Source organism: Kwoniella newhampshirensis, chromosome 13 (genome assembly GCF_039105145.1).
Source record: "Kwoniella newhampshirensis strain CBS 13917 chromosome 13, whole genome shotgun sequence".
In the NCBI taxonomy this organism is placed as follows: domain Eukaryota; kingdom Fungi; phylum Basidiomycota; class Tremellomycetes; order Tremellales; family Cryptococcaceae; genus Kwoniella; species Kwoniella newhampshirensis.
In genome coordinates this window covers 303024-324799 of record NC_089966.1, presented here as the reverse complement: position 1 = coordinate 324799, position 21776 = coordinate 303024, and the positions used below count along the sequence as shown (strand labels likewise).

At 51.2% G+C, this 21776-nt stretch overlaps 7 protein-coding genes across 7 annotated transcripts; 5 read left to right on the top strand and 2 right to left on the bottom strand.

The window, feature by feature from the left end:
• Positions 1-1912: 1912 nt before the first annotated feature.
• Positions 1913-3469, top strand: IAR55_006099 (uncharacterized protein; the record flags this gene model as incomplete). Its single annotated transcript, XM_066949186.1, has 8 exons — positions 1913-2306; positions 2391-2549; positions 2625-2688; positions 2740-2761; positions 2819-2925; positions 2990-3045; positions 3107-3201; positions 3290-3469. The coding sequence occupies 8 exons, from the start codon at positions 1913-1915 to the stop codon at positions 3467-3469; spliced, it is 1077 nt and encodes a 358-aa protein (XP_066800194.1).
• Positions 3470-3647: 178 nt separating this feature from the next.
• IAR55_006098 (prefoldin, alpha subunit) lies at positions 3648-4426 on the bottom strand (the record flags this gene model as incomplete). Its single annotated transcript, XM_066949185.1, has 4 exons — positions 3648-3818; positions 3964-4070; positions 4153-4255; positions 4352-4426. 4 exons carry the CDS (start codon positions 4424-4426, stop codon positions 3648-3650), a joined length of 456 nt encoding a protein of 151 aa, XP_066800193.1.
• Positions 4427-4744: 318 nt separating this feature from the next.
• IAR55_006097 (NAD+ synthetase) lies at positions 4745-8075 on the top strand (the record flags this gene model as incomplete). The annotated part of the gene is made up of 18 exons (XM_066949184.1): positions 4745-4767; positions 4892-4922; positions 4979-5096; positions 5180-5264; positions 5344-5449; positions 5512-5601; positions 5674-5762; positions 5824-5941; positions 5998-6335; positions 6394-6723; positions 6784-6919; positions 6976-7109; positions 7181-7285; positions 7371-7569; positions 7651-7706; positions 7764-7791; positions 7847-7871; positions 7948-8075. The coding sequence occupies 18 exons, from the start codon at positions 4745-4747 to the stop codon at positions 8073-8075; spliced, it is 2139 nt and encodes a 712-aa protein (XP_066800192.1).
• Positions 8076-8359: 284 nt separating this feature from the next.
• On the bottom strand, positions 8360-10933 carry IAR55_006096 (uncharacterized protein; the record flags this gene model as incomplete). Its single annotated transcript, XM_066949183.1, has 4 exons — positions 8360-8476; positions 8539-10065; positions 10126-10527; positions 10652-10933. 4 exons carry the CDS (start codon positions 10931-10933, stop codon positions 8360-8362), a joined length of 2328 nt encoding a protein of 775 aa, XP_066800191.1.
• Positions 10934-11335: 402 nt separating this feature from the next.
• Positions 11336-13174, top strand: IAR55_006095 (uncharacterized protein; the record flags this gene model as incomplete). The annotated part of the gene is made up of 4 exons (XM_066949182.1): positions 11336-11906; positions 12010-12338; positions 12395-12669; positions 12736-13174. 4 exons carry the CDS (start codon positions 11336-11338, stop codon positions 13172-13174), a joined length of 1614 nt encoding a protein of 537 aa, XP_066800190.1.
• A 941-nt stretch (positions 13175-14115) lies between these two features.
• IAR55_006094 (uncharacterized protein) lies at positions 14116-16971 on the top strand (the record flags this gene model as incomplete). Its single annotated transcript, XM_066949181.1, has 4 exons — positions 14116-15474; positions 15526-16132; positions 16179-16564; positions 16633-16971. 4 exons carry the CDS (start codon positions 14116-14118, stop codon positions 16969-16971), a joined length of 2691 nt encoding a protein of 896 aa, XP_066800189.1.
• A 1443-nt stretch (positions 16972-18414) lies between these two features.
• Positions 18415-21354, top strand: IAR55_006093 (uncharacterized protein; the record flags this gene model as incomplete). The annotated part of the gene is made up of 4 exons (XM_066949180.1): positions 18415-18576; positions 18658-18729; positions 18806-18965; positions 19100-21354. 4 exons carry the CDS (start codon positions 18415-18417, stop codon positions 21352-21354), a joined length of 2649 nt encoding a protein of 882 aa, XP_066800188.1.
• Between the last annotated feature and the right edge of the window lie 422 nt (positions 21355-21776).

Here is a 21776-nt window from a genome sequence, read left to right as displayed (position 1 = left end):
AATAAGCCAAGGTGAAAGAAGCCCTCTACGAGATGACGATAGGGTTATCTGTTCCGTGGTACGGTATGGTACGGCCGTAGGGATCGTGCTGCGAAACGCGTATTGCTCGACCAGTATGTTTTCGTTTATACTGAAACCGGAGCGACTACCAGAGGACGGATGCTGGGCGGATGAGCGTACGTAGAAGGGTATAATTTGCGGATGAAGGATAGGAAGCAAGAAAGAAAGTAAAGAAAGAGACGACTGGGATGGGATGAGGAAGGGAGAGCGAGAGAGAGAGGAAGAGAGATACAATTGCGGTTATGATGGATCGTGGTGCAGGGATATAGGATCAGGAAGGGATCTGATCAGGATGGCGTGTGCTCGTGCTTTGCCAACTTGGGTTTTGTCCCATCTGGTTCTCTCTTATTCTTCTTCTCTCTTGTCCTCGTTCTCACTTGGTATGTTGCAGAGTTAGCCCGCGAGAGAGGGGACAAGGGGCGAGTGGGAAGGGGAGAGGGGACTGGGATTGGGATTGGGATTGGGACTCTGGGATGGGGGATGGGTTAGACTCAGGTCAGGTCCCACGCTCTATAGCCCCGCCTTTTTTGGATTAGAAGTGTGGCGTCAGCGTCAATTTGAGATTACAGGGTCAGAGACCACCTGAAAGGAAAAAAAAGAAAAGGGAAAAGGATTATCTGACGGCATTTAGCAATAACATAAAACCCCCTCTCGCCGATCGTAGCAGGTTTCTCACTACTCACTCCCCATTATCTGTTTAGCGTGATAGTCTAAATAGACCCCCAGTTTAGACCCGTTTTCTGTTCAGGGCAGACATCCCAGCACTCGTTTTCTGTTTTTAATTCTCCGATCTGACAATGGTCGACCCTGTTCTCGGCAATACAGCTACTCACACAGGGAATCGCGGAGGTAAACACTGGTAAAACTTCCGATTGGTCCAGAACCGTGACGCATGACGAGTATCACGAGATGACGACGTGTCACCCGCTCTGCCCTTTTTCGCATTAGTCGTTGATATTAGTGTAGTAGTAGTAGTGCAGAAGCAAGCTTACATGGAAAAAAAAAACCCAAACGGTTTCCCCACGGAACGTGTGAGATCAGCAGCGTATCGAATCGTTGAGGAGGCAGCCTTCTTTGTACTTCTCTCTGCAACATACGCAATCCACCTCATAAAGTCGTGTGTCTGGTCGCACACCATTGGAGTGGACATCTCTCACTCCAGCTCCGATGCTCAACCTCATGTGGAGTGACATCCGGTTGTGCGTACTTCTCGGTATCGATGCAAACACAAATACGACTTCTTACCCGGACCCGTGCGTGGTATGACGCCAACTGGGTCTGTGTGGGGCAAAAGAATGGGAAATTATGCATGGAGCAAGATCATTGTGGCATTTCGACCTGTTATTGAGCGAGCAACCGGCAAAGATATGTCATGTTTTCGATCTGTAGCTAGGTGGACACCAACCGATGTCGCCGACTACCTCCAGAACTCGTTCGGCTCTCGATTTGCAGGCTGTTAACGATCTGGCGCAGCTGCCAGGGGCTCAACCTGACTTTCTTTGAAATATTCCATCGTGAAGACAAAGCGGAATGCCAGAAGACTGTACTGATGATTACAATGCATACGTAATCAACCGTGAGTGTATGCGTGTGTGTGGGGCACCCGGTCGTCTGCACCTGAAACCGACAGTGTCTACTAGTAGTCCATCGTTCGCTGTGAAGTGACGAGACATAAGCTTCAATTCTATCACCGTCCTATAGTGAGAGTCCACGGAGTCTCCAAACGGCCACGCCAGCACCACCATCAAGCTTCGTGTTGATACCGCTGCCTCTTTTCAGCTTGCGCTGCACTGTCTTTGATCGCGCTATCATCCATTCGCGGTTTACTTGTAATCCTACGTGATATCTCAGCATGGCATACCGATCACTTCTCTCTGTCGTACAAGCAGCCGACAACTTCCCGTCGTATCCTCTACCTCCATCTGCACCACCTGCGCCCTACCTCCCATTCCATCTCACGCTCTCCGATTATCTCGCCCACCTGCCTCCACTCGGTTTACTTCGTCCCGATGTATTACGTCAGATGAGAGCAGTGGCAGAGGACGAAGAAAAGCATGGCAAAGGGGCACTGTGGAAATTTCACCAGGGAGGTAAACCTGATGAGACTGGGAACTGGGTTGCAAAAATTGAATGCGTTTATTTCCATGAGGACGTCGTGCAAGGTGGGAAAGATGCGTTGGGTAAGAGAATGGCGGAAATCGTAGGGAAGTGGAGGGACGAGGGGGTGTTTCCAGGGCCACTGGCTGGTGAGTTGCCTTCGACGAGCGGAGCTGCTAGGATACCAAACATCGTAAGCGAGGTGGTGCTTGCTGACATAACTACTGAACCAGGATGGAGAAACGAGCTATACTCAATTTACGCTTCACCACAGTCATCAGCCTTTATATCCTCCTCAAAGGTAAAAGAAGCGTTCTCGAACCTGGCCTTCCCTCTCGAAAGAGCGGCTTGCGCGATTTTCGGATTGGCCACATTTGGCGTACATCTGACAGGTTGGTCTTCCCCCATCCAGCTGCATCGTTTCCGGCCGTCTCGGTCAAGAAGCTGATATAGACTTCTGTGTGTAGCTTACGAAGGAGAAGGACAGGATATGAAAATTTGGGTGCCGAGAAGAAGTAAGACTAAGCCTACGTGAGTTGAGTGGAAGCTATAACAATGAATGCACTGATGTTTTATCCACAGCTGGCCAGGGCGATTAGACAACGTACGTCTCCTCGTACACTTCCTTTGGTGTTGACAATAAGATCTGACTATGATGTAGTCCGTAGCCGGTGGCATACCTTCGGGAATGACACCGTTCGACTCAATTATCAAAGAATGCGATGAGGAAGCGAGTTTACCGGGAGACCTTGTGAGAAAGCATATCAAGTGAGTCTCGACCAGCAAACCCGTTGAAACGACGTTAATCGTTCTGGACATTTCGTCAACGCAGGGCCACAGGAGTCATGTCTTACTTCTACATCACAGAGGACGGATATCTCCAACCTGGTGAGCTGAAGCACAGTCAGTGATCTGACCCGATAAAGCTGAAAGAAGATGGTCTTTTTAGAGGTGGAATACATATACGATCTGCCACTACCGCCTTCTGACTCAGCAGAATATGTGAAGCCGGCACCACACGACGATGAAGTGGAGTCATTCGCTGTAAGTCTGCTGTCTACTCTTGACCTTGAGTTCGGCCACGAGGACTTGTCTGCGCCACGCTGACCTGTCCCTCGAATACTGTCTGCAGCTCATGTCTGTTCCGGAGCTTATCGAGGCTCTACACGGTAACGATATGAAGCCCAATTGTGGTTTGGTTTATGTTGACTTCCTCATGCGACATGGCATCGTCACTCCGGAGACTGAGCCAAACTTCCTCGAGATTTCATGGAAGATGCACAGAAAGCTAGGCGTTTCGGCTCCTATGTGAAGAGGCGTAGAGGCGTTTGAGGCCCATTAATTCGCTAGAACATCGGGCAACGAACAATAGCTTTTGAAGCGAGAAGTAAATTGTATAGATCACAAGGGTATATAATGCATGATATCACCTTCGCTACTGCTCCTCTTTTCTCCTTGCAAACCCCCGCCACACCTGCCTGCTGTGTCCATCACGCCTGAATCGCACCAGCCTGTTGCTGTTGCTGCATCTTCATCTGCAAGACTTGCATGACACTTTGAACGTTCTCCTGTTTTCGCTCGATGGTCTTCTGGAGTGTTTCGAGATTGCCTTGCACGAAATTGGTTTTGGCAGTGTAATGTTCGGTAGCTTCGGCTTTGTTCTGTGCGATCGAGTGATTAGCACGTCACGTTGAGCAATCATTGGATGAGCGATGAACGAGATGGCAAGAAGACAATAATTGAGATTGAGGACTCGTTGGATATCTGGATGAAGGCGGCAGAGCAAGGGAACAATGAGCGACTCACTTTCTTCACGTAATATCCAGTTCCAACGTCCACAACGACATTCTCGACATCTGTCAATTTGCCAGGAACATACAAAGAGCTAGTAAGCGGTATCAAAACTTCTTTCCCTACACAAACTTGTTCATCAATACACTACAATGACAACGACGAAGGGAGGACGTTGAGAGCGAGTTCTCTCAAAGAACTCACCTTTAGAAGCAGGTGAGAGGGAGGAGACATTCTCCACACAAGATCGGAATTTCGTCTGCGCTTGTTTTAATTGAGAGTAAGAGTTGGTGAGATGTTCCAATTCCTGCGAAGATAATGAGGATGTCTTGTATCAGCTTCATTCCTTCTCCACTCGCGATGTAGTCCATACGCCAAGACGAAAGAAAGCAGTGAAGCTCACTTGATCGAGTTGCTTTTTCACCTCTTGAAGCTGTGCAGGCTCGAGATCCGTGAGGTTGACTTGTTGTTCGGCCATATTTCGTTCGCTCGTTTATCTGTGACTCCTACACGTATCTGACGAAGGGGAAAGCAAGGACCTCTGTAGCGCAGAGAGAGTGTAGGTGGATGCGAGGAGCAACTATGAGATCAGATAAAAACCCCTTTGACAATGAACGCGAGGGGGTGACGGGATTAAATCTCTGAATCACGTGATCTTCACGATCCTCCTCCACTCTCCCCAATGAGTCAAGTCCTATGACATCGTTTATCATCGTCGGAGAGTAAAATAGGTTCAACACACCTGTTGCGACCACCACTTGTTCATAGCACACACACAGGAAAGATACAGGTCACAATGCACCTCGTGACAGTAGCAACGTGAGTCCTAATCGCTCATCTCCTCTTCAAGCCAATTCAGCTGACATCGTCCTCCGCAGCTGGTATGTGATTAACCGCGAAATGTAATCCCGATTATGCGCTCCCACTCACCCTCCCCTTGCAGTCAACTGGATCAGTGGTCCCTCGACTTCGAGGTGAATACGAAAAATCTTTATCTCCTTGTCCTGAGAACTGATGGAACCAAACGCAGGGCAATTGTGAGCGAATCTTGCGGTCTATCGCCATTGCGAAATCGAGAGGAGCCAAACTCCGTGTTGGACCCGAACTTGAAATTCCAGGATATGGCTGTCTGGACCATTTCTTAGAAGGTGAATTACTCAACACTGTCTTCCCGCACCGTTGACTCCAGGAGCTTGAGCCAGTCTGCTCACTATTTAGTGGCTACCTGTAGGCGATACGATCCTTCATTCTTGGGAAGTGCTCGCTACAATCTTGCAGAGTGAGGAGGCTAAGGGCATCATTTGCGATGTTGGAATGTGAGTCAAAGTCTGCTATCTCTTCCTATCTGCAATCTTCTCAGATGTAACTGACGATTCCTATCCGAATTTCAAACAGGCCAATTGAGCACAAGAACAACAACTATAACTGTCGAGTGATCATTCACGATGGAAAGATTGCAATGATCAGGCCAAAGATGTGGATGGCCAATGACGGAAACTATGTGAGCTTCGGGGGATGACAGAATGTCCACGAAATCTCCAAGCTGACACCGTGCGATCGAAGCGAGAATTGAGGCACTTCACACCATGGCACAAGCACAGACATCTCGAACAGCACTCCCTGCCAGGCATGATCCGTCGGATCACCGGTCAGGTGCGTTATCTTCCCGTACCGTCTTCTCGTACCAAAATAGCGAGCTGGAGTTGCTGAGCAGCCGTATAATAGACCCATGTCCCTTTTGGTGATGGTGTTGTGTCGACTGAGGACACCGTGATCGGTGTAGAGCTCTGCGAAGAGCTCTTTACTCCTGCTTCGTATGTCAATTGTCCTCCTTCCGATTAGTCTAACTCATACGCTGACTATGTCGTATTGTAGTCCTCATATACTCATGGGTCTAGACGGGGTAGAGATCTTCACCAACTCTTCGGCCAGTCATCACGAGCTCCGGAAGCTGAACCGACGAATTGACCTCATCAAAGAGGCAACGATGAAGGTGCGCAATATTTTTATTCCATTACGACAGCATTCACCGCTGACGGTCGGGTCCAGCTTGGTGGAATTTACTTGTACGCGAATCAACAAGGCTGTGATGGAGATCGGTTATACTACGATGGCGCTTGCCTCATTGCCATGAACGGTCAAATTCTCGCCAGAGGCTCTCAATTCTCGCTCTCCGATGTCGAAGTCGTCACCGCTACGGTCGATCTGGGCGCTGTGCGCGCTCATCGAACGACAAGCAGTAGAAGAATGCAAAGTGCTCAGGCTGAAGCGTACGAAAGAACATATATCGACACCAGACTGGATGGTGGTCAAGGTATCCGTATAGGTGATGAGGAGACCAAAGGGTCTGTTGAAGTCACGTACCATACTCCAGAAGAGGAAATCGCGTAGGTGTCGGACCGACCAGCTGTCGGTCAGATGCGGTACTGACATTGCCCCATTTAGACTTGGTCCCGCTTGCTGGCTGTGGGATTATCTCCGACGATCTAGAACCCAAGGCTACTTTTTACCTCTCAGTGGCGGCATTGATAGTTGTGCGACGGCCACGATTATTCATTCTATGTGTCGACTAGTAGGAGACGCTTCATCGAAAGGAGACAAGCAGGTTATTGCCGATGCGAGACGTATCACAGGAGAACCAGAGGATTCCAGCTACCTTCCGACCGATCCAAGGGAGTTTGCCAGCAGGATCTTCCACACATGCTACATGGGTACAGAGCACTCCAGTCCTGAGACGCGGAAAAGGGCGAAGGATCTCGCGGAGGCGATCGGCGCGTGGGTTTTCATCATCTTTCAAGGTGACGATTTACGTGCTCACACGGAATTTCGTCACAGGTACCACACCGACCTCAATATGGACACTGCTGTCTCGGCTGTCAAAGGCATCTTCAGTCTGGTGACCGGCAAGAAGCCTCAGTTTGCGGTGCATGGCGGGTCATCGGCAGAAAACCTGGCGTTGCAGAACATTCAGGTGTGCTGCACATTCTTGTCAAGGTCGGGACATCAGCTGACATGCTGATGAAACAGGCTCGTCTCCGTATGGTGGTGGCGTACATGTTCGCGCAACTTCTCCCCTGGACAAGGGGTAAAGTTGGAAGTCTGCTAGTGTTGGGCAGTGCCAACGTCGATGAGAGTTTGAGAGGCTACTACACCAAGTATGAGTAAGTGCTGTGCAACGAACCCATGCCGTCAGTCTAAGCGGTCAATTGACATGCCCTCTGTGATATCACAGTTGCTCGAGTGCCGATGTCAACCCCATCGGCGGAATCAGTAAAACCGACTTGAAAAAGTTCATCCACTGGGCAGAGAGCAAATTCGATTTACCGATTCTGGCTAGGTGAGTATTTCTATCTGTGTTGTCCACGCCCACGCTCCAGTCTAGCTGGGCCGAGCTTGATCGATGCTGATCCACTCGGTACCAGCTTCCTCGATGCCATACCTACTGCTGAACTCGTTCCTCTTGGCCCAGATAATGTCGCTCAAGCCGATGAAGTGGAAATGGGAATGACGTACGACGAGTTGTCTGTCTTTGGACGTTTGCGAAAGGTGGAGAAATGCGGACCATATAGCATGTTCGGAAAGCTGGTGCAGGAGTGGGGCACATTCCTGTCTCCATCAGAGGTAAGTAATTTGTTCAATGTGTCCAGAGCTTTGATGGCATCACCTCGAAATGAGGACTGATATCTAGATCGTCTTTGGTAGATTGCGACCAAGGTCAAGCATTTCTTTTTCACATACGCGATCAATCGACACAAAATGTGAGTATATCGCATGAACTTTGGCACGGAAGGAGGGTAGAGCTGACTTCTGTACAGGACCACAATCACGCCTTCGGTTCATATGGTAAGGGCTCCCTGGGTGAACGACCTGAGACAATCGCTAATCCGTCCTTTCGCAGGAATCTTACGGTCCTGATGACAACAGTACGTCGTTCAAGCCGCTTCAGCTGAGTGGCTGCAGAATCTGTCCAGACTGCTGAATTGCGTCATAATCTCACAGGATTCGACCTGCGACCTTTCCTCTATCCCTCTCGATTCACTCATCAATTCAAGAAGATCGATGCGCTCGCAGAGCAGTTGCCCGATCGTACCACTCAGCCTGGAGCTGACAAGTCCAAGATGGACTGAGGGTGGACTTCCGATTGATGAAGCGATTTCGAGGAAGCACATGGTCACGACAGCGTCACATTGCTACTTATCTCTGTCGATCAGGAAGATGGACTAACAATGCATATCCCATGAAATGTAATGTAATACAACGGAAAGTACAAGTAGAGGAAAGATGTGATATGATCTTACTGTAGGCGCGAAATGCAGAATGGTCAAGAGGTAACGGTGTGATGGATGCGAAAAGCACCTCCAGCATAATAACGATTGATATGAAGCCATCATCGATTCGACTGAGGTCCAGACTAAAATGGTCTCATTCCGGGTGCGGCAAAGTTACTAGTTGTGAAGTTACTGGCATAAGTCCCTGCCAGATTTGACAAGTTGGAAAGCAGGCCACCGGAAGTCGCTTGAACTTTGACCTGTACAAGCAGAAACTCAGCAAGTGGCACTCCCAACATAGATAGATGACGAGAGTACTGACCATGATTGTTGGTTCTTCCGGTTCACCAATATCTTCCTCTTTGATCTTTCTTCTCAACATCTCCATAATCTCACCGACTTGCACTCTATCCAAATCGTCTCTAGCCTTCATCAGAGCTTCCACAAAAGCGAGGTTCGGTCCATGTTTCTTTGCGAAATTCCAATAATCCATGAAAACCATCTGACTCGATGCCGACAACATGCTCACTACCATGTCCAACACCTCGAAGTTCTGTTCGAGTTCTTGGGGCGACTTGTATTTCGAGAAGAAATCGAACGCTTGGGAAATATCCGATCGGATCTTCTGGATGGCGATTGGCATTCGTAATGACCGTGAGGTAGCCCGCCGCAATGCCGTCAGATATGAGATCAGGAATGTATCTAGCAGATCCTCGATCAGAATTTCGAATATCGACGGATTCAAATGGGTTTGATAGTCGGACATGTAATCCCGCATCGTCTCGATGATTTGAGGCATCAATTGATCCGTGTACCATGCTGGTGTGATCAAACCTTTCGTAGCCGTCTTCAGGTCGTTGAAGACGAAATCAACCAGAGATGAAGTACACCGTTTGGCAACGTCGAGATATCCATCGATCGCTTCGTTCAGTCGTGCAGAAATCACTTCCTTGTATTTCGCCGACACTAGAGGTTCCAATTTCGTCGAGAGCGCTTCGACGTAATCGGCTGATTTCAACTGATCGTTCGCGAGAGCAATGACGTATTCGACCAAACCACCAGGTACTTCTTCCGGTTTCTTCTCCACCTGAGCTTTCGCCTCGTCCGCGACGAGCTTCAACCATTCAGCTTGGACACGTCGCATGACTTTCGCCGATTCCGTGACCACCCGCACGAGGACGGCACCTTGATTTGAGTCAAGAGCCAGATCGCATTGTTGATTGACAAGGGAGAAGAAATCGACAACTCCTTCCATACCCAATTGCCCATCGTCCGCTTGTTCCGGCTCCCTTGTTCGCCAAGTGAATTTGCCTGTTTCCTCTCTCATAAGGTTCACAGTCCACTCGTCCAGCTTGGTCACGATCAATTTGACGTAGTCTTCTATCAGATCTTGTGATTTCCCATCAAGCAACGGCGGTTGTAGCCATGCACTCGGGATCTCCAACTCTTTCATACTGCCTCTATACTCCTTGATCCACGCATGCAGCTCCAACAGAACCTTCGCTTCCGGAGCAGAGTCGACGACTTTCCGTAAAGTGTCATTGAGACATTTATGGTATGTCTTGACCAGAAAAGGAGTGATCTCGTAGTCTTCCGGGAAGAGAGGTTCCACATCGTCCTTGATTCGAATGATATCCTTGTAGAGCCATCCGAGTCCATCGATGAAGGCGAGGAAGTCGTACTGGTTGTCAAGGAAATGGTCATCGAACGCTTGACGGACTGAAGCGGTCATTGCATCGAGTAGTTTATGACGGTAGTTCTTGATTACTCTCGCGTTGGCTTGCATAGATTTATATCTGGATGCAGCATCGGTGGTGGCTACTTTCCGGACCAGACGGATCGCTACGGCCTAGACAATGATCGTCTTCAGCTAGCTGTACTTGCAGCACGTACCACGATACCAGCTTACCTTCTCGTCCTCCTTCCCCTCTACTTCAACGATCTTCAATAACCTGACCACTGTCCCTCCATTCCCCCTTCTCGCCAAATCCACCACTCCGCTACCAATCTCCCACAACCAAGCCTCGAAATCATTCCCGACTTTGTCCAGCTTCTCGAACCATTTTATCAAGACCTCCCTTTCCGCTACGTCACCCTTCTTGGCCTGGTGTAGCGTCTCGTTCCGGAATGCTTCCAGTTGCTGTAACTGAAAGTGGATAGGGAGGAGATTTGGCGAAGGACCAGACGGACCTCCTGGTTGGTTGCGGTCAGAGTCGAGCAAGGAAGCGATGTGGTCGACTTTGTCCGACATGGATCGAAGATTGTTAACCATCTTGGTGGTCTGAGCGAAATTACGATGAACCGTCGATACCTGAGATTAACCAGTCGAATGTTAGCTCGGTCCGCAAGGACATAGGACAAAAGCGGAGCACTCCTCGGAACACTTGTCACCAGAGAGCCTACGATACAATCTGAGACGAAGAGTGCACACTGACCCTCGTGATCTTATCAAACGCTTCGCCCCCATCTTCGTCCCCCATCAGCTTCTCCACGGCCATCATCTCCTCTCTTATCAGACCCATCGCCGCTCTGCTATTTTGCAGCTTTAACAGCGCATCTCTCGTAGCGTCCAATTGAGCTTTGACCCCCGAAGAGAGTTTCGCGTCGAGGGACGATTTCTCTTTCAGTAGTTTCTTGCGGTATGCAGCTAGTTTGAGGAGATCATCAGGTTGTCGGAGGACTTCGCCGATCAGTGATGACGGTGTTTGGGTGGACATGCCGGTAACGAGTCAACAGCGGACCTATTGGCGAAGGGAGGGAGGTCGTAGAGAGAAGGAGAAGACAGAGGCTCGGTCGTCGGGAGCGGGGTGAGCCACACAGAGTCAACAGAAGGGAGGACAACGATACTAATAGTCGAATGAGAGTCAAAGTCTCTTGCATGTCACCTCGCTACATCTTGCTAGCTGCCTGCTACCGTCAATGCGGGGTAATGACCGCGACAACAAGTGATAACGTCACAAGCTCCCTTCACATAAGTCATAGTGAGCCAGAGAATATGCCACATCATTCAACTCTCAAAAGTTGTATTTCAGCACGTCCACTTTATGACAGACAGACCTTCTCAACTTCAATTCTCGTATTCCGTTCACAATCCAGATTATCGTACAATCTCAAGCACAATGGCCAAGCAAAGTAAATCCAAGCAGTCGAACGGCAAGAAGAGCATAGGGAGACCCGCTCCGTATGCTCAGAAACCGAAAGTCGAGGTGACCTACGGTCCACCTTCCGCTTCCACTTCCACTTCCACTTCAAAACCTTCGACCTTGGCAAAGGCTCAATCAAAGGGCGGTATGGGCAAGACTGGCAGCAAGTCCTCACCAGCAATTGCGAATTCGAAACTTGCTCCAGCCCCTGAGGTGACTCCCAAATCCCAAGAAAAAGGCAAGGGCAAATCGACTGTACCTGCACCTCCCGTTCACTCATCAACATTCGTCATCATCGCCGGAACATACGAAAAGCTTCTGTACGGTATCGAAGGTTCTTTCCCCTCTTCCTCATCAACATCCTCTCCTGGACCTGTTCAACCCTCCCTAGAACCGATCTTCATCTTTCCAGCTCATTTGGCTTGTGTCAAGGCTGTTGCGGCAAGTCCGGGTGGAAAATGGTTGGCAACAGGGAGTGAGGATGAGTTTGTAAAGGTCTGGGATTTGAGAAGAAGGAAGGAAGTAGGTAGTCTGAGTCAACATACGGGTAAGCGTCTCGACCGTTCAGCAATTATACGCCTTTCCCAGAATAGTATTATCAGCTTGACTTGAACGAACCAGCAGACTGATATCATGTGTGGGTTCAATAGGCTCAGTAACATCCCTTCACTTCCCCTCCCCCGCGCATCTGATCACAACGTCGGTCGACTCCACCCTCTCTCTCTTCCGAACGTCCGACTGGGCCTTGCTCAAATCACTCAAAGGACACTCTGGACGGGTCAACCATGTTGACGTGCACCCTACAGGAAGAGTCGCTCTTAGTGTGGGAAAGGATCAAACCCTGAAGATGTGGGATTTGATGAGAGGACGAGGTGCTGCGAGTCTTGCTTTGGGAAGCGAGGCTGAGATGGTTAAATTCTCACAGTTGGGAACACACTTCGCGGTGCTTTTCCCAAGGAAGATCCAGATATACTCCTTAGTAAGCTCGATTGGATACAAATACACATGCTCTTTCTGACAGCAGATACCCTGCAGACGCTCAAACTGTTGCACACTCTCGAGACAAAATCTCGATTCAACACACTCCTGTTTACTCTCATACCATCGACCGGCGATGAAGAGGAGAGCGAGCTGCTCTGTGCCGGAACAGAGAAGGGCGCTGTGGAAGCGTACAAGATCACTGTCGGGAAGGACGATGCGGCAGAAGAGGACAATGAAGACGAGGAGGAAGAAGAGGAAGAAAGTGCTGACAACAAGGGTAAGGGTGCGGACCTTGAGAAGATCGCTACTCTTGTTGGTCACGCGAACCGGTAAGTAGGAAAGACAATCTCATCCTTTTACCCTAAGGCTGATTCTCATGTCCTCTGTGTCTTCAGAATCAAGTCGGTCTCAGCCTTGCCATTCTTCGTACCTTCTTCCAGTGGTGAACCGCGCAAGACTGTGCTTCTTTCGACCGCTTCTTCAGATGGGTTGATCAACCTTTACGATCTTTCGGCAGTCCCCGTAGCCGATGGAGAAGTAGAGGACAAACAGATACAACCGGCCGCATCGTATGACACGAAAGGAAGTCGCTTGACTTGTGTCTTCATCGCGGACGGACAACATCTCGCTGGTAACAAGGGAGAAGGCAAGCCTACTACTGCTGCCTTGCAAGGGAGGGAAGAAGAGGAGAGCGAGGAGGAGGATGAGGAAGTGGACATCTATGAGAACAGCGAGGATGATGATGGAGAAGAGGAAGATGATGGCATGGCTGTCGAGTTTGAGGATGAGGAAGAAGAGGAAGATGAGGAAGAGGGTGAATACGAGGAGGATTGAGCTGTTGTTGTTGTTGTTGTTGCTCATGATGCAATATCGCTTAATCGATGGAGAAATGCCACGATTGAGATTGATATTCGGCGTTACCGGTGTTCCTTGGATAGGAGAGCCAGTTCAAATGAACCCTAATCCCATTTAGCCCGTCGTCAAAGGCCCACGTCCCCGCGCTGTGATGATGCTGTCATCCAACGGTTTTCCAGGGTTTTCCAGGGTCTTCCCGTACCTTTTTGTGCGATTTTAGAGTGGCAAGTCCCGCCGAATACTTATATAATCCGGAATCCCATTTGTTTGGTTTTTATTCTCTTTTTCCCCCCCCACCCCCTCTCCCCCAACCTCCCTCACCAAAATCAAAATCCATCATCATCATTTTCACTTTCATTCGGTCGCATCCGGTTGATTGATTTTCTGTTTACAACCAAACAAAAAAAAAAAGATACCGGTCATCACCGTTTGATATCATCCCCATCCATCCTTCCTCCACTTTTTCCTTTCTTCTCCGTGCTATCATAATCCTCAGTCAGGCAGTCTTTCATTAGTCTGTCTCATCAATCACGTTCTGACAGGGCGAGCACATACATCTGGTGTTCCGTCTCATCAGCATTCGCCGGCTTCAGCAGATAACTCTTCCACCTCCCGTCGAAAGGAAGGAAAGGTGAGTCTCATAATCACTACCTGCTCTCTCTCTCTCTCTCTCTGTTGCTCCTTGCGATTCATGTGGATGTATGGAATGGGCTGCGAGGAAGCAAGTCATGGGCGTTGACAATGCATGAGACATTTGAGTTGCACCCGTAGCTGACGAAATGACCTTTTCTCCTCTTCTTGCACATCTCCTTGTCACCTTGATTTGGCTTCTCTCCTCGCTCCTCGTCAACCTACACTGTCCTTTTCTTCATTTGCCACCCTATCGACCTAGTTCGTGAAGTCACACAGTCGAAGCCGGGATGTCCTCCCTCGGTGGACCTCAATCGGCTCTCGTTTCTGCTCCCGATCAAACCCCTGTCTCTCAACCTCCCCTCCCTGCTGGCGAGCAAGATCCCGCTGCTGTACCGTTGAAACCTCTGCTCAATCCTCTTCAGAACGACGGTCCACCTCCCTCATCTACAATCGTGGAAGCTCCCAAAAGTCCCAACCCCGCTAATCCAGCTACGGACGATACGGGCAATAACGTTGAGCTCGCGGCGCAGAATGGCCAAGCCTCGACTCAGCAGGCAGACGAGAGTGCCATCCCTGTAATTCCTTCTCTCACAGTTGAGCAGCCGGCTGCTCCTGCTTCTACTCCCGCTCCTCTCCCTGCCCCGGCCCAGATCGACGACCAGCCTCCACTACCCGTCGACGCACCCGTTCCTCCTTCGCCTCAAGCCAAGGATGAAGCTCCTCCCGCTCTTCCGACCGGCGCGATCCCCTCGGCGGTGCCAACGCCTAGCATTATCACCACAGAGGAGCAAGAGCAGAAAGAAGGCATCCTTGGTGTCGACGAAACGGCTGTATTTGCTCCAACAGTCGAGGCTCAAGCGCTCCCCACCGCTGAGCCAATTTCGGATGCAATGGATGTCGATGCTGTCGGGGAGGTGGATGTCGAGGTTCCTGAAGCTCAAACGAGTGCAAACGTTGCACAGTCGAGTGTGTCAGAGACAAATTTGAAGAGGGCTGGAGATGATCTGGACGAAGCACGCGAAGAGAAGAGACTCAAGGAGGACGGATTGTCAAATGGAGCTCTCGCCTCGAACCCAGGTCAAGCTCAAGATCCTACCCCTCTTCCTGCACCCACTCCCGTGCCCGCTCAAGCTGCTCAACCTGACCCAACCGTCTCCACTCCGACACCTGCGATAGATGGTGCCGCCTTCAATCCCCCCCCCGCTTGGCACGCCTACGTCCCACCCGCCCCCCGTCCTGCCGGACCGACTTCTGCTCTCACCCCGACTCAACATAAGCACCTTCTCGCTACTATTCGTGCTATCAAGAAGCGAACAGCCGAGTCGCTCTTCTTCGCTCAGCCCGTTGATATCGTCGCATTCGGTATTCCCCACTATCCTCAAATCATTGACAGACCTATGGATCTTGGCACTGTGGAGACTAAGCTTGTCGCTAGTGATCCCCGAGGCCCTCCCAAGGACAAGAGCAAGGCTGCGAAGTGGGACACGAGCAAAGGAACATACCACAGTGTGAGCGAGGTGACCGAGGATGTCAGGCAAATCTGGGAGAATTCGAGAAAGTTCAATGGAAAGGATCATCTCGTTAGTCAAGCTGCGGGGAAGCTGGAGGAGATCTATGAGAAGCAGCTCGCAAATCTACCGCCAGAGGTGAGTGCATTCGCGATCATCCTTTCGTAACAAAGCTAATGCTATGGGCAGCCTGCTCCTCCTGCTGCTCCTTCTCCTCGTGCGCATGCAGCCGGACCTTCTACAGCTCGTCGCGCGTCCGTGTCCCAACCACCGGTCATCCGTCGGACATCTGACGATTCTCGTCCCAAGCGAGAAATTCATCCTCCTCCATCGAAAGACTTGGCGTACGAAGACGTCTCAGGAACTCGAAAGCCGAAGAGAAGGAGTGATCCTCAATTACAATGGGCTCTGAGAACGATCAAGGGCCTCGAAGCAAATGGGAAATTTGTCATGATTGTTGCACCTTTCTCCTACTCTATTCAGGATATCATTGCTGTCATCCCTGATTACACCACCGTTATCAAACGGCCGATAGACCTGACTATCATCAAGGACAAATTGTCCGAAGGCGTGTACGATGATGTCACCCAGGTGGATGACGACATGAAGCTCATGTTCGCCAACGCTCAGAAATTTAATCCCCCTGGACATGAGGTGCACACTTCTGCTCTTCAATTCGAGCAGCTCTGGAGCGAGAAATGGAGGAGCTTGCCGCCGAAGCAGGAAGTGAGAGAGGAGAGCGAGGATCCGTTGGCGGAGGAGTATGTCGAGGCGGGCTACTCCAGTGAAGAAGATGGTGAGTTGACTGAGTATTCCGTGGACGCTCTGCTGATTCTTCTCAGGTACTGCTCTCCGATCGCTTGAGTCGCAAGTCAGTCAGCTGAATGATCAGATCGCTGCTCTTCGTGCCAAAATCGCAAAGCGACGTGCAACAAAGGCTTCGAAACCTAAACCCAAAGCGTCGAAAGCTAGCGCTTCTCAACGCAAACAGTCGGTTTCCAAATTTTCTCCTGGTGTCAACGGTAATGGTCATCCCAAGAAACCTAAGAAGGCTAAGGAGCCAATCGCATCATACAATGACGAAGACGAAGAAATGGAAAGTGATGAGGAACCGACTACGATGACTCTCACTCAGAAACAGGAATTGGCTGAGAAGATCCAGCTGGCGGATGCCGATACCTTGCAAAAAGCTATCACCATCATCCAACAAACCACCAACCTGGGTGCCGTGAGTTTCTCTTCGTAACGCATCCTCTTTCACTTTCCTCGCTGATTGCGTCTGTTTAATATTCGCAGAACAACGAGGAGATAGAATTGGATATCGACTCCCTGCCTGCTGGTACTGTACTCAAATTGTACAATCTCGTTTGCCGCGGCGGAAGAACCGGAAAGACTGGCCGACCTAAGGGCCAAACCGCGATGGGTGTTCAAGGCAAGAAGCCGGGTAGGAAAGCTATGGGTGGAGCATCGAGGAAGAGCGTCAATGAGCGCGAAGAAGCGGAGAGGATCAAGAGGATGGAAGCACAGCTGCAGAGCTTCGACAGCGGGCGTGGTGGCGGTGGTAGCGGGGGTGCAATAGGAGGATACGAGGGCGAAGAGTCCAGTTCGGAGGAAGAGAGCAGTGACGAGGAGTAGAGGCAGGTGTCGAAGAGAGATATCAGCGTTGTAGTCTAAACGTGGAGAGAGGGAGTTGTAGATGACAAAGGGATCAGAAGAAGAACGCATGAGACTGCGATGATGAAACAGTCTCTCATTTCCCCCTCACAACGACTGGTCGATGTCTGTCGTTGACGTCTGACCAGAGAAGGAGGATCAATCATGAGTAACCTACACTATGCATGGAGAGTCTCATGTGCAGTAGCAAGCCACTAGTAGCATGTGGACTCGTGAAAGACTCGGTTGTATGATTTGTCTTGTTGCCATTGGATCTGTACCATCTGCTGATCTTGTCTCATGTTTGACATACAGCTGAATGGACTGACTTCCTTCTGACAGGGTGACACGGCCGGTGAGGTCCGAATGACTGACTACAGCACTGACCAGGTTTCGGAACTGATTCAGCTTTCACCAACTCACTCTGACTTTGCACATGAGAGAAGTGGATCATCGCGAAGTATTGTATAGGGGGGGGGGGCCAACATCCGCCTCCGCCTGATTTTATGAAACCAGGGTCGAAGACGGATTGATGGCGCAGGAAGGGTACAGGTAAATCGAATGGAAGATGAGATTAATTACCGTAAGTTTAGACACGATGGCGAGTTAAAGCCTCAGTCTACTCTTTTTATTTCTTTTTTCCTTTCACCTCGATACTGTTCATGTATACGGACGATCGCGACGTTAGGGCCCGTCGAACCGAAATGATCATGTCGTCTATTCTATACTAGTGAGATCGTGTGCTGTAGCTTGTGTGTCCTCCGTTGGAAAGCCAAGGCAAGCGAGTGAGACACAACCGAAACCCTCCCTCATGCTAATCGTGATCCAGTAACGTTACTCGTACTGTCTTTTGCATCCTGCTCAACTACTAAACTGGCTGGACCGAGTAAGAATTGTATGCCGCCCTTTTTTTCATATTGTCTCCCCAATGGTATACATATCCCTCTCCGCTCGTTCTCCATGCTCTCTGCCCGCCACATATCAGTCTCGTCTCATCTCGTCTCGTCGAGAGATCGATCGATCGAACTTTTATCTGACTCGTGTTGATCTGTCAGGTCAAGCAAGTCACGTATGAACTGTCCAAGACCTGACTTCGAGCGATGATGATGCACGTATGTATATAGATAACCTCATGCACACCTCTCCGTTCCCGTCTCTCTTCTCCTCTCCTCTCCTCAACCCAACCCGATCCTTCTCAGCCAATCAACCGACCCACCAACCAACACTTTTCTCTCCCACTGAACTTTTCTACCCTGGCGGTAGACTAAAGTTCACATAACACGCTTGCAGCGACAACTCCGTTCTCTTCTCTCCAGCTCGATCAATTGATTTGATTCGACTCGATTCACCTAACCTCCCGATCACTCACACTTACATCTCACAGTCCATCACACGACACGAGCAATCAACCCGTCGCCCCACACGATGCCCGCTTCTACTAAACAGATCATCGCACTGTCCCTCCTCGCAGGAGCCAGTGCTGCGCCTCTCAACCTTTTCGGAGGAGGAGGCGGTGCTTCTGCCACGGGCGCAGCTGCGGTCGGTGTAGGTGCCGCTGCTGACATTCGGTTGTTCGCGAATGCTTTGGTGAGTGAGAAAGAGGTCACAGTTCGGCTTTGATCACTGACAAGTCACTGTCCACTGTACTGTACTGTACTCGTACTGTAGATCAACACTGCCACAGGCGGCGCCGTCACTGCCACCTCTACCGTATCTGCCCAGCTCGGCGCCACAGTCGGTGTGAGTGGAGTGTCTTCCTCAGACTACAGTACGATACGTGCACTGACCCCATGCCTTTCCTCTCCTCTAAATGCAGATCACTCGATCCCTCGCGGTCAATGCTTGGGCGACCGGTCAATGTGTCGTCGCTCATGCTGACATCGCCACATGTACCGAGGTGTCTGCCTATCTCTCTGCCGTGTACTATGCCTTCGAGCAGGGCTGGACTGTTGCCCAGTTGTTGGCTGCTTTGGGCGGTGAGTGAAGCTTCCCAACATCTGATCCCGACTACTGGCCCCCCTCTCGTCGTACTCTGATCGCTGTCACATACTTGTAAAACATGTCTCTACTTGACCACATTCGCTGACATCCCCCTTTCTTTGTGACTCAGCCGACCGAGTCCAGAAATTCCAATCTGTTCTTCAGTCAGTCTGCGCACATGAGCCCACCGGAACTTGCTCGACCTTGCTCGCCGCTTGGCCCACCTGTCTCGCCGCGATGGCCCAGGTCGACGTGTCCGTCGCCACTTCTGCCGCGGGTCAACTCACCGCCAACGGCTTGACCACACTGATCGACGCCGCTCACGCCGGTACTTCTCTTACTGCGGGTCTCACCGGTGGACTGACCGCTAACGTCAACGCTGCAGCTGGGGCTGGGGCTGGGGCTGGTGCGAAGGGAGGATTGGGACTTGGACTGAATGTCTTTGGTCTGCATCTGAGGGATGTCGAGACGGAACACGGTGTCGAGAGGAGGTTGTTTGGCCTAGAAAACATTCTTGGACAACCTCAGGGTCAGGTGGCTGGAGGAGTCAATGCCGCCACTCAAGTTGCTGGCGGACTGAACATTGCCAACCTCGTCCAAGCTGCCGGTTCCGTCACAGCCGGTGCTACTGCCACTGCGCAGGGTCAAGCGCAAGCTGCTGCCGGTGGTGTGGTTCCCATCGTCGGTGGCGCCGTTCACACAATCACCAACACTGTCGGTCATCTCCCCGTTGTCGGTAACGTCCTCCCCGTCGTTGGTGGACTCACCCACAATATCCCTCTGGTCGGAGATCTCACCGGTCAAGTCGCAGCTGGAGCAAATGCCAACGCCTACGGTAACGCTGCTACCAGCCTCGTCGGATCGCTCAACGTTCCAGGTCTCTTGTCCACAAACGGCGCCCTTTCAGCAGTTGCCAACGCGGCAGGCCAAGCTGCCGCCGTCGGTTCCGGTCATCTCGGTGTCCGAGACCTCAACCTCAACCTTGACAACGTCCTCCATTCTGCTTCCGGTGTCTTGGGCACTTCCGCTTCAGGTCTTTTCCACGCTGCGACAGGTGCCAAGATCGTTTCCACTTCCGTAGGAAACGGACTCGATCTCGACATCGCTGCACTCGCCGGTGAGATCGCCGAAGGCGATGTGTTCGTCCACGAACAAGCTCAAGCACATGTCCTCCACCAGAGGGATCTACTCTCTGGTCTCTTGTCCAACCCCACTGGTGCTCTCGGGTCTTTACCTGTGGTCGGGAATGTCGGCGGGATACTTTCGAACCCTACCGGTTTACTCCACTCGCTTCCGGTCGGAAACGTCCTCAACTCCCTTCCTATCGGTAACGCTGCTGGGATCCTCCACAACCCCACCGGTATCCTGAACGGTCTCCCCATCGTCGGAGGAGTGACCAACACTCTGACCGATACCCTCGGTCATCTGCCAGTCGTCGGTGGACTCGCCGCCACTGCTCAAGGGGCCGTTTCAAGCGCGACCAACGCGGGACTCAACTTGGGTCCCAACGGATTGAATCTCGGCTTGAACGACGTGACTCAACTTGCTGGTGGATTGGCCGGCCAAGGTGGTCTTCACATCAAGCGAAGTGGATTGTTGAGCGGTCTTCCCATCCTTGGAAGTCTCCCCGTTGGGAACATTGTCGATTCACTCCCTCTCGTCAACGCTCTACCGGTCGGAAACGTCTTGAATTCCCTCCCCATCAGTAATGTCGCCGGGATCGTCAACGGTCTTCCAGTCCTCGGAAATGTCGTCAACGCCGCCAGTCATCTCCCCATCGTCGGCGATGTCCTCGACAAAGTCACCCATACCGTCGGGGGCTCGTCCCTCCCTGTTGTCGGCGGGCTCACAGGTGCCGTTACTGCAGCTGCTCAAGGTCAAGCTTCAAGCATCAACAACCTCGGCTTGAACCTCGGTCCTCAGGGTTTGACTGCCGGTCTCAACGACGTCACATCTGCCGCCGGATCCATTCTTGGTTCAGCCGCTCTTCACACCAAGAGATCACTCCTTTCCGGTCTTCCCCTGGTCGGCTCCCTGCCTTTGGTCAACAACCTCCCTATCGTCGGCTCGGGTTCCGCATCAGGGTTGACCAACGGTCTCCCTGTCGTCGGTAACCTCTTGGGCGGCTCTGCATCGGGATTGACCAACGGTATTCCAGTCGTCGGAAACGTCTTGAACGGTCTCACCTCCAAACTTCCAATCGTGGGCGGTCTCACCCATTCCCTCCCCCTTATCGGTGGATCTGCCAGCACCGCTGCTCAAGGTTCCGCTTCTACCTTCAACAACCTCGGATTGGGTGTCGGTCAGAACGGACTCGCAGCGTCTCTCAGCGACTTGACCCGTCTCACCGGTGGTCTGGTCGGTTCGGGGTCATTGGCCATCTGAGCGAGGGCAGATGTAAGATGGTGGGATAAGAGAGAGGGAGAGGAAGGGATGGGGAAGGGAACGAGACGAGACGGGGACGGCAGTGACTGTGTTTTTGATCATTTGGTCTTTGGCTCACCCATGGACGATATTTCTCATACATTCTACGGTTATCGCACTTTCACACATGTCCGTTGGAGGTATTTTCACAGAGCAACGTCAGGACAACCACAAGATGCATTGCTCTCTTCTACCTCGTTGAACTCTCAAACATGGACGACCTCCACTCTTGTCCCTTTCGGTTCCTCTCCCATCATGTGGTGCTAGACTGACGGGAATACCGGCTTTTAATGGCCCGAATGTCAACTCTGTTTGCGTAGAGCAGTGATAACCGGCGGAAGTGCGAAATGGATATATGGGGGGTAGAACTGCTATTTTACGGG